At 39.5% G+C, this 15697-nt stretch overlaps 1 protein-coding gene and 1 pseudogene across 2 annotated transcripts; both read right to left on the bottom strand.

Moving 5' to 3' along the window:
* Window positions 1–3035: 3035 nt before the first annotated feature.
* Window positions 3036–7126, bottom strand: LOC114241449 (myrosinase 1-like; annotated as a pseudogene). The gene is made up of 6 exons (XR_016325492.1): window positions 6926–7126; window positions 5465–5583; window positions 4696–5373; window positions 4012–4317; window positions 3680–3919; window positions 3036–3219 (listed from the first exon to the last, which is right to left on the bottom strand). The product of XR_016325492.1 is annotated as a myrosinase 1-like (transcript).
* Window positions 7127–8736: 1610 nt separating this feature from the next.
* On the bottom strand, window positions 8737–11461 carry LOC114241450 (myrosinase 1). Its single transcript, XM_028172271.2, has 6 exons — window positions 11389–11461; window positions 11197–11315; window positions 10410–11080; window positions 9681–9986; window positions 9179–9423; window positions 8737–8936 (listed from the first exon to the last, which is right to left on the bottom strand). The coding sequence occupies exons 1-6, from the start codon at window positions 11409–11411 to the stop codon at window positions 8777–8779; spliced, it is 1524 nt and encodes a 507-aa protein (XP_028028072.2). The 5' UTR covers window positions 11412–11461; the 3' UTR covers window positions 8737–8776.
* Between the last annotated feature and the right edge of the window lie 4236 nt (window positions 11462–15697).

Below are 15697 nucleotides of genomic sequence, written 5' to 3'. Positions count from 1 at the left end.
GTGACGCAAACGACACGGTACGAAGGGTTTTTATTCGTAAAAACAATCTAGTGACATAATAGAACTAATAATAATTTTATCTAACATAATTGAATGTAATGGTTGGGGACAAAGTCTTTTCGCATTATAGTATGTATGAACTTGTAATAAAATCTCTTTGACTATACCATTTGTATCTGGCTGGTTTTGGTATAATTAAAAGTTTAAATTTTAAAGAAGATAACTCCAAATTCAAATTAGGAAAATGTGTGATTTTTATTTATTTTTCGTACTGTCAAGATGAGTGAATCTAATGAAGAAATTCGATACATTTTAAAATTTTACTACAAAAAAGTTAAAAATGCAACGCAAGCCGCGAAAGAAAATTGCGATGTTTATGGACCTGGTGCAACGTTTGTGAGGGTAGCACAAATTTGTTTTAACTGTTTTCAATCCGGAAATTTTGATCTCAAAGATGCACGTTGCTCTGGTTGCCCTATTACGGATAAAATGGATGCCATTTTTGAAAGAGTGGAGCAAGATCGGCATATCAGTAGTTACGACGTAGCTGAAGAACTGGGAATTGACCACAAAACAGTTTTTACGTATTTGAACAAAACTGGGTACACAAAAAAGCTCGATATTTGGGTACCTCACGAGCTCACTGAAAGAAACCTAATGAACCGTATACTCATTTGTGATTCTTTATTACGACGCAATGAAACCGAACCATTTTTGAAGAAGCTGATAAACAGTTATATAAACGTTTCGTTTATATAAACAGTTATCAGCTTCTTCAAAAATGTGGTGGGATTGGAAGGGCATTATTCATTATAAGCTGCCACCACCAGGCAGGACCATCTATTCTGAACTTTACTGCCAACAACTGATGAGATTAAAGCAAGAAGTTGAGAGAAAGCGGCCGCAATTAATCAACAGAAGGAGTGTGGTTTTTCATCCTGATAACGCTAGACCTCACCCATCTTTAGCTACTCAGCAAAAGTTAAGAGAGCTTGGCTGGGAGGTGTTAATGCATCCGCCGTATAGTCCTGACCTTGCACCTTCAGAATCCCACCTGTTTCGCTCTCTTCAGAATTTTTTAGGCAGTGTTAGGTTAACATCACGAGAGGACTGCCAAAACCAATTGTCGCGGTATTTTGATCAGAAGCCCCAAAATTTCTATAGCAATGGGATCATGTCTCTACCTACAAGATGGCAAAAAGTTATTGAACAAAATGGTATATACATAGTTTAGTTAAATATAAATAAACTATATTAAAAAATGTTGTAAATTTTCTTAAAAAATGCGAAGAACCTTTTTCCCCAACCTATTATATCATGGCGGTACTGATGGCGCTGTGTTGTTTTTAAAAATGGTCAGCAACGCTGACGTCATTCTCTTCATTATTTCCATTGCTTGCCGTAGTGACAGTAATGCGTTTCGGTTTGAAGGGTGGGGTAGCCGTTGTAACTATACTGAGACCTTAGAACTTATATCTCAAGGTGGGTGGCGCATTTACATTGTAGATGTCTATGGGCTCCAGTAACCACATAACACCAGGTGGGCTGTGAGCTCGTCCACCCATCTAAGCAATATGGAAAAAAAAATTAAAACTTACTTTAAAAAAATCCTTTTATCAAGCTTTAAGTGTACAACAATTAAACAATTACAACGTGGAGGTCCACCCCGTTCAGCTGTTCGAGCCGGAACGTGTGGTGGGTATTCTTTTTCTCCTACCTGCTGCTGGTATTCTCGAGCATAGCCCTATGTCAACTTCACTGAACGACTAGGTGAGCTCACGGGGCTCTAACCTGACGTAGTTGCCAACACTAGTCCTAGTAAGAGCAGTGCTTCGTAGAATTCTACCATCGGATTGGAAACGCGACACACTAAGAAAATCCGGCGAGAAACTCAGTGTGTGGGTTAATTTGCTCGTCGAACCCGTCGCTTGCGACGTAGGATGACCAGTGCTTGAGGTACCTAAAAGCACCGAGAGTGGATCTGGAGGATCCGAAAAATGACGTGTAATAGTAGGACAATGGCCACTCGTATTTATAGTAGAAAAGTGGGGGTTGTTTGTAAACGACATAAACAATTATTTTTACATATGTACGCCTTATATTTATAATAATTACTAACCAATAAAATCCAATAATTTTAATATTAAGGAAAGGGTTAACTTTAACTAATTTTAGTTAAGTAAATAGTAGTGTTGTACCGAAATACTCGTTTATATAAGACCGGCAATGCACTTTGCCAGTTAGAAGAATCGTAAAAAACTCTTTTCCAAATATGTGTGGGTTTTTTTTCCATAGTAGATAATCGCCTGATCCCCAATGTGTGCCTAGTAACATTTTGTGTATTGAGGGGTGATTGATTTCACATTCCACGTGTTCGAAGACATGAGATCGAAGTCTTATTATTTGACAACTATTTGAACAATCATTCAATTATAACACTAAATCCTTAAGAATAACAATACAATAGTTTACATTTTATAAATAAAATTATAACCTGAGTGAATCTAAAAGTGAATTGCTTAAATTTTTAAATGAATTATGTCTTTTCCTCTCCTCTTTTATCTTTTGGTTATTTTTGTTCGTTCTGTTATACGGAATTGAGAAAATATATTTTTAAAAAATATATTTCGATAATAAAATAGACATAATATAAAGATTTACGACGACAATGACGGCAACCGTGCCGTGTGGAATTAGGAATAGGACTGACTGGATAGGAGGTGATTGCTCTCTAATAAAGGAGTGCTGATGCTATTCGGGAAAAGTGATGAAGCAAGGCTAGGAACCAGAGGGTATCATAACAGTTGGAAAGAACAGCTCTTAGCCCACTGAATTTCTGATGAGTGATACGATGGTGGATTCCGCGAAGCACTGCTATTGCTAGGGCCAGTGTTAGAAACACCTCCGGTTTGAGCCCCAAGCGCTCACCTACACGCTAGGGTAAGGCTGTGATATAGCCTCTCAAGGCCATCAGCATAGGTAGGAAAAAACTTATTAAGATAATAATGAAAGAAAATAGGTAATGATTCAATTTATTTATTTTACTTTCATAATATTGTCTCAGTGTCCTCGTCGATGGTCATGACGGTGGTGTCCGGCTCGTAGTTGTGGTCGATGACCCTGCTCCTCAAGATCTCCTTGTAGACGAAGGCGGACTTGCGCGGGGTGCGAGGGCGGGCGGGATCCGAAAAGTCAACCTCGTACAAACCGAAACGTTCGCTGTGGAACACAAAATGTTTGATCTATCTTTATGTTAGTTCAAATGAAGTGTTAATTTCGATTAAATCTAACAGTCCACGTTTTTATACATATACTTCGGCAAATAAACCACAAATGTGTATAAAAAATGATACAATCGCTGCAATTAACAAATAAATTACCAGCGACAAATTGCACAGCCACTTGGCCTCAAACTAAGACCCCTGTACTATGGGAACCAAGGACTGGTATATTATGTATATATTCTAATACGTTTAAATATATACATAACATATAACACCCAGGTTAAGAGCAAATAAACCTGTTCATCATAAGTATGTTTGCCGGCTTCATCCCTGACATTACTGGTTTCCATCGCCGGTGCCTACTCACCAACAAATGGTTCACAATACCATTGAAGGTAATATAAATATAACTACTTGCTTTCTAATAATTAATTAGTGGATAGAGGAAATCTCACGTGTATCCTGCCAGCCATTCGAAGTTATCCATCAGACTCCAGGCCATGTAGCCCTTGAGCCTCACTCCGGCATCGAGACTATCCAAAATGCTCTCTAGAGCAGCTCTGTAATATGTAATCCTGTCGTCGTTTTCCAGTCCAATTTCAGGAGAAGTCGCCCACCCGTTCTCCGTGACGTAAAATATCATTGTATTTGTTCTTGAGATGTGTCAGCACGTCATAAATGCTGTTTGGCATAAGCTGTGAAAATAATTTTAATTCAGATTGTTCAGTAATCACCAAGTATGTTTTAGGAAGTAAATCGATTAAAAAATCATTGTGATCACACTAACCGTCAACCAGGATGCAGCTGATTGCAGCCATTCGACCGGGCGGTAAGTTCCCACGTTGATGTCACTGAGCAAGGATACCGTAGAATATTCAGGAATGTGTTTCGTGGCGGACACCAAGTAGCCAGTATAGTGGTTCACTCCAAAGAAGTCAGCGGTTCCTCTGATCAACACTCGTTCTTCTTCGGAGAGCTGCGGGAGTCTGGTGCGCGGGTAGCCGTGCTCTGCGCTTTTTTCAGCTACTCTGACAATTAATTCTTTCGGGAAACCACCTTCTTGAGAAAATATAGGATGGGCGTAGATACCCCACTGCGAATGTGATTTATAGGTCATTATTAATTGACGAAGCTAGTTGAGAAATGAACAATAATGCACCGAAATTTCAAATTTTTGGATACTCGATAATCTAGGCTAGGCTCACGGACCTACGGAGTGACTTATAATATGTTGCGTGTAACGTTGTTTTTGATCGTATGACTCATGGGGGTACGGGAACGAGGTTGGAAGAGTCCTCAGCATTAGGTGACGATCATTAGCGATGACTACTCACCGCTATGACACTGAAGACAAAATTAAATTATACTCAATTGCCAATTAATTAGTACGGTATGTTACTTAGGAAAACCAATCATTCATCTATTGGGGCTACAAAGCCTTGCTTAACATCGAAAGCAATCGAAATTCTACCTCGGCTTGTTGTTTCAGTTCAGTAGCTGCGCGATCCTCGCGATTCCTCAGAATCAGTCAGAGGCTTGAACGAATTTACACTGATGGTGATACCGCACTGTCCCCCTTGCTTCGTCTTGAACTCGTTGTTGTATAAGTAGTACGCCTTAGCGTGAGCTAATAAAAGATTCCTGGCACACATATACGTGCCGACGGCGGTAGCGTTGAGGATCGGAGCTTTAGTTGTGAAACCGTAGCCTTCGTAGCACACTTCTCTGGGTTCGTTAAAAGTAATCCAGAGCTTGACTCTGTCACCCAATTTAGCGAAAACCACGCGTACGTAGTCTTCAAACCAATCGGCTATCAGTGGATTGGCAAAACCTCCCAATTCCTGCAACTTTTGCGGCAAGTCCCAGTGATACAGAGAAATCATTGGAGTAATATTGTATTTCAACATCTCGTTGATTAGCCTGTTGTAGTAGTCGACTCCTGCTTCGTTGACTTCATTGGCGAATCCCGAGGGTAAGATTCTGGACCACGAAAGCGAGAAGCGATATACATCAAGACCCAGCTCTCGCATCATCTCCACGTCTCTCTCCACGTTGTGGTAAGAGTCGGCAGCGACGTCACCATTGCTTTCATCGACGATAACTGTGGGATTGTTATGGATCATGTAGTCCCAGATATTTTCCCCTTTTCCTGTAAAATTGATTAAACAATTCATTTTGTGTCCAAATTGAGAGAGTAACATTTTTTTTATTGAATGAATCGTAAGCATAGCATGAAATACCATCTTCATTCCAAGCTCCTTCGATCTGGTAGGAGGCGGTGGCAGTTCCAATCAGGAAGTCATCCGGGAACCTCCTCTGCTGCTTGGTTGACAGTGCAGAGCAATACGCCCCCAACAACCTATTAAATTAAAAGTCTGTCATTTGAAGTCTATAATATAATATTTTGGTACTAACGAGAAGAAAAAATTATAGATTTTTTTCGACAATCATTTATAATTTAAATAAAGCCCCGTGTGGTATTGTTCATTTTATTAAATGGTATTTCTGACATTGTTCCGAAACGCTTTCATGGTCCAGATTAAAATCTAGATTGAAGTCTAGATCCGTCGGTTTCTATTATAAAAGCGAACATGATCATTAATAATTATAGAATGCAATTTTAACAAAACATGAATTTTTTTTTTTTTTTTTTATTGCTTAGATGGGTGGACGAGCTCACAGCTCACCTGGTGTTAAGTGGTTACTGGAGCCCATAGACATCCACAACGTAAATGCGCCACCCACCTTGAGATATAAGTTCTAAGGTCTCAGTATAGCTACAACGGCTGCCCCACCCTTCAAACCGAAACGCATTACTGCTTCACGGCAGACATAGGCAGGGCGGTGGTACCCACCCGCGCGGACTCACAAGAGGTCCTACCACCAGTAATAAATATCTGAGATATATAAATTAAAATTTCACTGTACTCGTTGGTGGCGCAATGTTTAAAAATGCCAAGACAAATATGGCACTTATTTTTAAAGTTCGTAATACTTAATCCGAATAAGGTTGTTAGAGAAAGAATAATTGGAAAAAATTGTCAAGATTGAAAACTCAAAACTAAATTTTAACCAGAAAAAAGGAAACCCATTATTGGGCGAAATAAAATGAGAGTATCATCAAAGTAGTCGAAATCAATTAAACTTGCATCGTTAAGAATAACTCAAAAACTACTACTCAGATCTTGACGATACTTAAATGGGACCACATTAGAAGCATTAGCTTTGGAGTGACCAGCAAATAAAAATCAAAATCGATTCACTTCGAAAAAAAGTACTAAAATAACACAAATAAAAAATACAGTCGAATTGAGAGGCCAATCTTTTTTTTTTGTAATTCAAAAAACCATCGAAAATAAACAGATATACCTATATAGACTTCGGGTCGGCTCTGGTGTTACGTAATGTGACGGTACATAAACAATCAACATCACTTTACTGGTTATTTTTTACTGGTGGTAGGACCTCTTGTGAGTCCGCGCGGGTGGGTACCACCACTCTGCCTATTTCTGCCGTGAAGCAGTAATGCGTTTCGGTTTGAAGGGTGGGGCAGCCGTTGTAACTATACTTGAGACGTTAGAACTTATTCTCAAGGTGGGTGGCGCATTTACGTTGTGGATGTCTATGGGCTCCAGTAACCACTTAACACCAGGTGGGCTGTGAGCTCGTCCACCCATCTAAGCAATAAAAAAAAAACTTACCCCAATAGCAGGAACGTCTTCATATTGTTTGATAAATCAGAAAGCTAACGACGACTTATATACATATGTATAGACTTCAAGTGTCATTTTTATCTAAATAAAACGGAACTAAGGTCTCGCTTAAATTTTTATCTGGATATTTGATGACATTGACGTTGAAGAGAAGAGAGGTATTAATAATCGTCGGATGTTTTTTGAAGATCTTGATGAGCGCACAAGCTCCGCTTGGTGTTCGAGTGTGTGTATGACGTCACCACTCGAAAACTCGAATGCCCCCCCCACCTCACCTTGAGACATGACTCTAAATTGAATTTTAGAACCGGTGTTGTCACCTTCAAATTTACCTATTACTCTACGTAAATATCGAGTATTTAAATTACAACTCCAGGGTCGCCACTCGAGCACTTTTTGGCCTCTTGCTGGTAGCGGGTCTATTTCAGCTACGCTATGTCTGGTAAGTGAGCTCACGGGGCTCAACCTGAGAGAGTGTGCTAACACTGGCCCAAGCAAGAGCAGTGCTTCGCAGAATCTACCATCGGATTGGAAACGCGACCCACTGACAAGATCCGGCGAGAAACTCAATGTGTGGGTTAATTTGCTCGTCGAACCCGTCGCTTGCGACGAAGGGTGATCAGTGCTTGAGGTACCTAAAAGCACCGAGAGTGGATCTGGAGGATCTGAAATGTCGTGTAATAGTAGGACAATGGCCACTCATATTTATAGTAGAAAAGTGGGGGTTGTTTGTTCATGAATTATCTTAAATACCGTCGCCTAAAACAATTGTTTATACATACGCATATGTATGCGTTGTAGGTACTTCTAATCATTACTAACCAACAAAATCCAATAATTTTAATATTAAGGATTTATTCTTTAACTATAACTAATTTTTGTTAAGAAAATAGTAGTGTTGTACCGATATATATATATATTGCGTATCGTGAATGAATACTTTGTGCTATAGTACCTACTGTCACGTTGTTGTCTATGGGCTTCATTAGGAGATTCATAAGTTTATTTAGCCATTAAATTGACGCAAAGGTTTGCAATGCACTTTGCCAGTCAGAAGAATCGTAAAAAACTCAGAGCTTACTCTTTTCGAAACATGTGTGCCTGTATAGTAACATTTTGTGTATTGAGGGGTGATTGATTTCACATTCCACGTGTTCGAAGACATGAGATCGAAGTCTTATTCTTTGATAACTATTTGAACAATCATACAATTACTTAATTAATTATCCGTAAGAATAACAATACAATAGCTTACATTTTATGAATAAAATTATAACCTGAGTGAATCTAAAAGCGAATTGCTTAAATTTTTTAATAAATTATGTCTCCTCCTATCCTCTTTTATCTTTTGGATATTTTTGTTCGTCCTGTTATACGGAAGTGAGAAAAGATCTTTTTAAGAAAAACGATTTTAATAATGAAATAGACATACAAAGATTTACGACGACAATTCCGGCAACCGTGCCGTGTGGAATTAGGAATAGGACTGACTGGATATGTGATTGCTCTCTAAAAAAGGATCATGAGTGCTGATGCTATTCGGGAAAAGTGATGATGGAAGCAAGGCTAGGAACCAGAGGGTATCATAACAGTTGGAAAGAACAGCTCTGAGTTTCTGATGAGTAATACGATGATGGATTCTGCGAAGCACTGCTCTTGCTAGGGCCAGTGTTAGAAACACCTCCGGTTTGAGCCCCAAGCGCTCACCTACACGCTAGGGTAAGGCAGTGATATAGCCTCTCAAGGCCATCAGCATAGGTAGGGAAAAACTTATTAAGATAATAATGAAAGAAAATAGGTAATGATTCAATTTATTTATTTTACTTTCATAATATTGTCTCAGTGTCCCTCGTCGATGGTCATGACGGTAGTGTTGGGCTCGTAGTCGTGGTCGATGACCCTGCTCCTCAAGATCTCCTTGTAGACGAAGGCGGACTTGCGCGGGGTGCGAGGGCGGGCGGGATCCGAAAAGTCAACCTCGTACAAACCGAAACGTTCGCTGTGGAATGTCATGTACAGTTTTAGATTTGCTCATAGCATTTTAAAACACCGTTGTCCACGTACTATGGCAAAGCTAGGGTACAACGAGAACCACAGGAGGAAGACATGTCCGTTAGGACACACCAGAGCCCCGAAAACGTAGCGTGAAAGAGCGTAACGGTGCCAATAAGTAGGGACATACTCCGATCCAGACTGTGCTATTTTTGAAAAGTTTAAAATCATAATTAAGACAGAACTCACGTGTATCCTTCCAACCATTCGAAGTTATCCATCAGACTCCAGGCCATGTAACCTTTGAGCCTAATTCCGGCATCGAGACAATCTAATACACTCTCTAAGGCGGCTCTGTAATAACGTATTCTGTCGTCGTCAAGTAATCCGTTCGTAGGAGGAGAGGACCAGCCATTCTCAGTAATGTAGAAGATAGGATCATTGTATCTCTTCTGGAGATAAGTCAGCGTGTCGTATATACTGTCTGGGGATAGCTGCGGAATAAATTGCTGAGGTGAAATTCAGAATGTTTATTGTTTTAGGCACGTTAATTGTTAAATTATTTAACTTTTTCTTGGTTAATTTTGAAGGGGGGCAGTCGCTGTCTTGTTTCTGTAGTCCAGTAACAGCTTAACGAAAAAAGAAGAGTAAAGACCTTTCCCCGATTAGAACTAATAAAAAGACAACACGCTGTCACCAAGGGAGTTAAATCTGGCGTCTGCAATCAAATAGTCCTCACGGTAAAACTTACTGTTAGCCAATACGAAGCCGACTGTGGCCATTCGGGGGGGATGTAATTTCCCACAGTGATGTCAGGGAGTATAGGTATAGTAGGGCGATCAGAAATTTGCTCGTTGGCAGACACCAGGAAGCCGGTGTAATGGTTGACCCCAAAGAAGTCCGAAGCTCCTCTGACCAATTCTCGTTCTTCGTCTGTAAACTCCGGAATTCTGGACCACGGGTAGCCTTCTTTTGCACTTTTTTCAGCCACTATTTCAACTAATTCCTTAGGGAATCCACCTTCTTCAGAAAATATAGGTTCTGCGTAGAGGCCAAACTGCAAATACATTTTATATGTTAAATTATAATAGGGCGCACAAAAGTGTATTATTAAAGGCATCTCTAGCCCATTTAGCGCCTTTGTGCAACCATTACGCTACCGCCCACTAGTAAGCAACCAAACCACACCCTGCGGCATAGGTAAAGAGTTGCCTGTGTGTAATATGTCAATACAAGTATGAAATATGTAACATTACTTTGCTGAAGCTGCCCCCTTTTTGTTTTCTTCGCGTAAACTTTCCCTGAATAGTCCATCACACTTAAACAAAATCTCAAGATAATACGGATGTGATTCATGCTCGATTGCGGACAAACAAACAGACATATATTAAACTGACAAATGCATGTAAATTCCTAGATTTATACTTTCGTAGCGCGGCTGTTGGATTAATTATAAATTAACTATTCCAATCGAACAAACCTCAGCTTGCCGTCTTAGTTCAGTAGCTGCGTGATCTTCCTCAGAATCGGTAAAAGGCCTGAACGAATTGGCACTGATGGTGATACCACACTGTCCTCCTTGTTTGTCCTTGAACTCATTGTTGTACAAATGGTATGCTTTAGCGTGGGCTATCAAAACATTCTTGGCACACAGATATGTCCCGATGGCCGTGGCGTTGAGGATAGGTGCTTTATGAACAGAGCCGTAACCCTCGTAGCATATTTCTCTAGGCTCATTAATGGTGATCCAATGTTTGACTCTGTCACCGAAATTCGTGTAGACCACGCGCGCGTAGTCTTCAAACCAAATGGAAGCCAGTGGATTGGCGAAGCCTCCCAGTTCCTGCAGCTTCTGAGGCAAGTCCCAGTGGAATAAAGTAACCATCGGGGTTATACCGTACTTCAACATCTCGTTGATTAGCCTGTTGTAGTAGTCGACTCCTGCTTCGTTGATTTCATTGGCGAATCCTGAAGGTAAGATTCTGGACCACGAAAGCGAGAAGCGATATACATCAAGACCCAGCTCTCGCATCATCTCCACGTCCCTCTCCACGTTGTGGTAGGAGTTAGCGGCAATGTCACCAGTGCTTCCGTCCCTGACTGCTGCCGGGTTATTATGAGTTAGGTAATCCCAGATATTTTCTCCTTTTCCTGCAATAGTTTGGTAAATGAAGTTTTTCACATAACTTTTGTTACTTGTACAGATTTCGGGAAGAATACATAAAGTAATAATTAATTATAAACTAATATTATTATTTTTTAAATACCATCTTCATTCCAAGCTCCTTCTATCTGGTAGGAGGCGGTGGCAGTCCCGATGAGGAAGTCATCCGGAAACCTTCTCTGCTGCTTGGTCGATAGTGCGGAGCAGCACACCACCAAAAATCTGAAAAAATATTTATTTTTAATTATCTGTATATATATAAATATTTACGTACCTTCCATTGAAGTTCACTTACCCTAATGCCAGAAAGAACTTCATATTGTATTATGAAGGAGCGATGTTGATGTCCACTTATATACGCAGCTACTGCCATCTTTATCTATATTAACTATCTGTATTGACAGACGAATCACTTGAGTCTGATATTGAGATGTTTGTTGACATTAATGCTGAAGGGTAATTCTTTGATTGTGATGAAATTTTTGTATCCAATATAACCAAACTGTTGTATCCAACTTGTATCTCGGTGAACCGCTAATCAGCCATAAATACCGGTTGAAGTCTTCAAGTTACGATTCCCTTTCAGATGAAAAGTGGTACATACTGAGGATATAGTAAGAATAGTCGATCACACTTTCTACAGTTTGTCAACATGTTCCAGACAGTGTCGCTGACCGCCTCATAAGATTTGACAAAATCCAAATACTCGCTAAAGGAGACCCAATTTATTCCACGTATCACGAGCGAGGCTATTGAAATAAAGAAAGACTCCCCAAAGGACATGCATAAATTTTGTTCCCACATCGGACATGTTAAATATCTTTAACTTCGAAAACGAGTATGCTTTAAATAATAATAATGAAAGTGAATATGATCGTGATAATTGTTTAGAGATGGTTGAAGTTATAGGAATAGCTTGATTAAAAAATAAAAGAATCCTTTTGTTTTTTTTTTTCTTCTTTAAAATAAGTAGAAACTGTTTTGGGGGTTTTTTTCTTCAAAAAGCATATTTTTCGGGGGGTTTTCGAAAAAATTTGGGGGGAAATTCACACGGTCATCTGGCAACACTGACCGATCCACCGCCACCAGTCGAAATCTGACTTGCGAGCGCGCATCCCGTATTATCTTTTTTTGCTACGCCCTTTTTTTAAGTATTGCTTTTTGTTTCGTGTACCGCTTGTGTTGCTTGGACTGTCTATTTCTTGTGTACTTTCTTATTCTTTGTATATTTTGTCTTCGTCTTAAATAAAAACTTTCTTTGTCTCCATTTGTGTTTGGAAGGACATTAAAATACCGACCCCAAGGCGACCAAAAAGCGTAGTTTTGTTTTTGAATATGTTCAATAATTATTGATCAATGTAATGATTTATTCTACGGATTTAAAAGTATAAAAATAGATTTTTGTTTAGATATAATGTTTTATATTAGTTTTAAAATCCATTAATTAAATATGTTAATATATTTTGCTATTTTTTTGGAATGTAATGTCTTTTTTAAGAAGATTGTTTAAAATATAAATATATTTTACCTATGGCAACTCCTTCAATATTATCAATGTAGCTTAGTCATACTAATTCCTTTTTATTTATGATTTTAATTATCCCACCATTAAAATACCCTTAAATTTTATAATAAGTATGTAAAAATGAAATGTTTTTTTCTATAGATATTTCGTTCGTGTCCTTGAGAGCACGAGTAGCTGGGCCGAAAATGGCCCATGTCCTTTAATATACAAGATGGTTCCCGCTCATCTAACACACTTGAAATCCTCTTATCGTGAAGATGAAAACCCAAGTCAAACAAAGTCACTGACCTCGGATAGACTTAACCAATTAGATGTGGCCTAGGAATTGACCTAGGAAAGATTGGGGAATGAAGAGGATAGAGATTGGTGAATCTAGAGATGGATGGAAATAAAACACTGTCAGTTCTATTATTGTGAAGCTTAACATACTAATAAATAGTTTTTTTTCTTTTATTTTAAGGCAGACAACACTATATATGCCACTGAAACTGAACGGTCGGTTCTTGTTGGGTGCTTGGGTTTCTTAAATAACATTTCCAAATCGATTTTGAGCTTGTATTTTCTTTATACAGGTTTTTCATAATTTTTATGTTGCGAACAAATTAGCTTGGCACGGCGATTTGAAGTGTAAATCGTGTAGGTAAACATAAATGAAAATTTCAATATTGCTCCTTAAAATTTCGTAGGCGTTAACAGTTCTTTCTTTTGTCGTCTATTATAATATGTTCGGTCAATTCGTTCCTTGTCGTCTGGTTCGTGTCCCTTTTAGGAAGTCAAAAAAAGGACTGCCTTACTCTTTAGTTTTGAATTCTTGTCAAGTGTCTGTTTTAGTCTGTCTCTAGTCGTTGTAGGTCTTATGTTCTGTCAAAGAGATTGCACGCCACGACAGAAACTAAAAGAGCACATTAAATTTAATGTAGGTATATTTACTGGTGGTAAGTCGGGTGGTAAGTCGTTCTGTGAGTGATACCACTATGGTTGAGTACCCTGCCTATTTCTGCTGCCTTCGATTTTGAAGGGGAACAATGACTATACTTTATAATTGAGATATAAGCCTCACGTCTCAAAATGACCTACTTTCAGGCATTCACACAATGATAATGAAATACGTACTCAACAAATGTTCTCGATTGACATCCACGGTGAAGGAATAACATCGTGTAATAAAAATCAAACCTGCAAATTTTAATTTGCGTAATTACTGGTGGTAGGACCTCTTGTTAGTCCGCGCGGGTAGGTACCACCACCCCGTCTATTTCTGCTGTGAAGCAGTAATGCGTTTCGGTTTGAAGGGTGGGGCAGCCGTTGTAACTATACTTGAGACCTGAGAACTTATATCTCAAGGTGGGTGGCGCATTTACGTCGTAGATGTCTATGGGCTCCGGTAATCACTTAACCAGATAAGCCGTGAACTCCTTCTGGCTAAGGCCTGGTCCAGAAAGGGCGAATTCACCACGATTCTCTCGTGCGTATAACGCGCGACCGTTTCGCCCAGAAAGAGCGTACCTACGCGTGAGCAATCGGGGACGAATTTAGTCAGTAGGAAGCTTACCGTCGCTAGAAGAGACAAAAACGGAGGGAAAATATAATGTATTTAGTACATGCAATTCACAGAATGACACATAGTACGTTTGTCTTTCTTTTTTCCTCGGAGTCATCATCTTTATCAGAAAATATTAACACCAATTCTTCCCAAGATCTACGTTTTAAAATTCTCTTGGCATAATTCGGTGATTCCAAATCCCATATCGCCGGTCGTTTTTCTATTTCGTCTATAAACAATTCCATAGGTATCAAAATTTTGGCGCTCCATTTCCCTGAATACGTGCACTCTCTCTGGGTTCGCGCGTTAGCTGGGCGCAACAAGGCGTCCCTGGTATCTCGACTCGCTCGCATTACGCGCGAAACACGCGCGAGTCGAGAGTCTGGCGTAGTGCACGCGATTTACGCGCGTATTTTGAATTCGCGCGATGCTTGTGGACGCGATGTGTGCCTAGTACCTTACTGACGCGCGAATGATTTCGCGCGAAACATTTCGCGGCGAATTCGCCCTTTCTGGGCCAGGCCTAAGCAATAAAAAAAAGGTCACCCATCTCTACAGAATGCACCTCGTTATCGCAGAGCATGAATTTACAAAATATTTAAATCTCCCGTATCATTTATCTCTCTGCACGAGAGCTGACGTGGGTCTAAAAATTGCTTCTCATTCAGATAAGTGTTTTCAATACACTTCAAATCTGACAATCTATTTAGTACCTACATACCTACTAAAGATTTATCAGTATTCTGGTTGCGGTTGTAATTCGGCAGGCTGGTTCGATAACATACAAAACTAGTGATAATAATATTTGATAACAAAAAAATATTTTGGCCTAAATTAGCGCCCCCTAATCGTGGTTGTGGTAAGAAGCTGTTATACGGAATTGAGAAAAAATCTTTTAAAAAAATATTTTAATAATGAAATAGACATACAAATATTTACGACGACAATGACGGCAACCGTGCCGTGTGGAATTAGGAATAGGACTGACTGGATAGAAGGTGATTGTTCTCTAAATAAAGGATCATAAGTGCTGATGCTATTCGGAAAAGGTGATGATGGAAGCAAAGCTAGGAACCAGAGGGTATCATAACAAAGCGAAACGACTCTCCTAGTAGTAAGACGTTTGATAGGGTTTGACTGGAGGTGGCATCCTAAAAATGCTTCTACTCTTACTTCTGTAAAAGAGGATATTTATTTATGTATTATATTTATCTGGTTTTTACCAACAAAGTGATCATCAAAACAAAACCATTTTACTGGTGGTAGGACCTCTTGTGAGTCCGCACGGGTAGGTACCACCGCCCTGCCTATTTCTGCCCTGAAGCAGTAATGCGTTTCGGTTTGAAGGGTGGGGTAGCCGTTGTAACTATACTGAGACCTTAGAACTTATATCTCAAGGTGGGGGGCGCATTTACGTTGTAGATGTCTATGGGCTCCAGTAACCACTTAACACCAGGTGGGCTGTGAGCTCGTCCACCCATCTAAGCAATAATAAATAAAAAAAACATCGGAGTATTGACAAGAATTATAATAGGT

This window comes from Bombyx mandarina, chromosome 26, assembly GCF_030267445.1.
Source record: "Bombyx mandarina strain Sakado chromosome 26, ASM3026744v2".
Lineage (NCBI taxonomy): Eukaryota > Metazoa > Arthropoda > Insecta > Lepidoptera > Bombycidae > Bombyx > Bombyx mandarina.
The sequence above is the reverse complement of the archived record's forward strand: the minus strand, read 5'-3'. Positions and strand labels throughout refer to the sequence as shown.

Excerpts from the sequence above, each read along its gene's own strand:
- LOC114241450 (XM_028172271.2), bottom strand. The coding sequence starts at position 11,411 with ATGAAGTTCTTTCTGGCATTAGG. Across the intron at positions 11,316-11,388 it reads AAGTTCTTTCTGGCATTAGG|ATTTTTGGTGGTGTGCTGCT; the intron begins GTAAGTGAACTT and ends ATATTTTTTCAG. Across the intron at positions 9,424-9,680 it reads CGGCTTCGTATTGGCTAACA|CTATCCCCAGACAGTATATA; the intron begins GTAAGTTTTACC and ends TTTATTCCGCAG.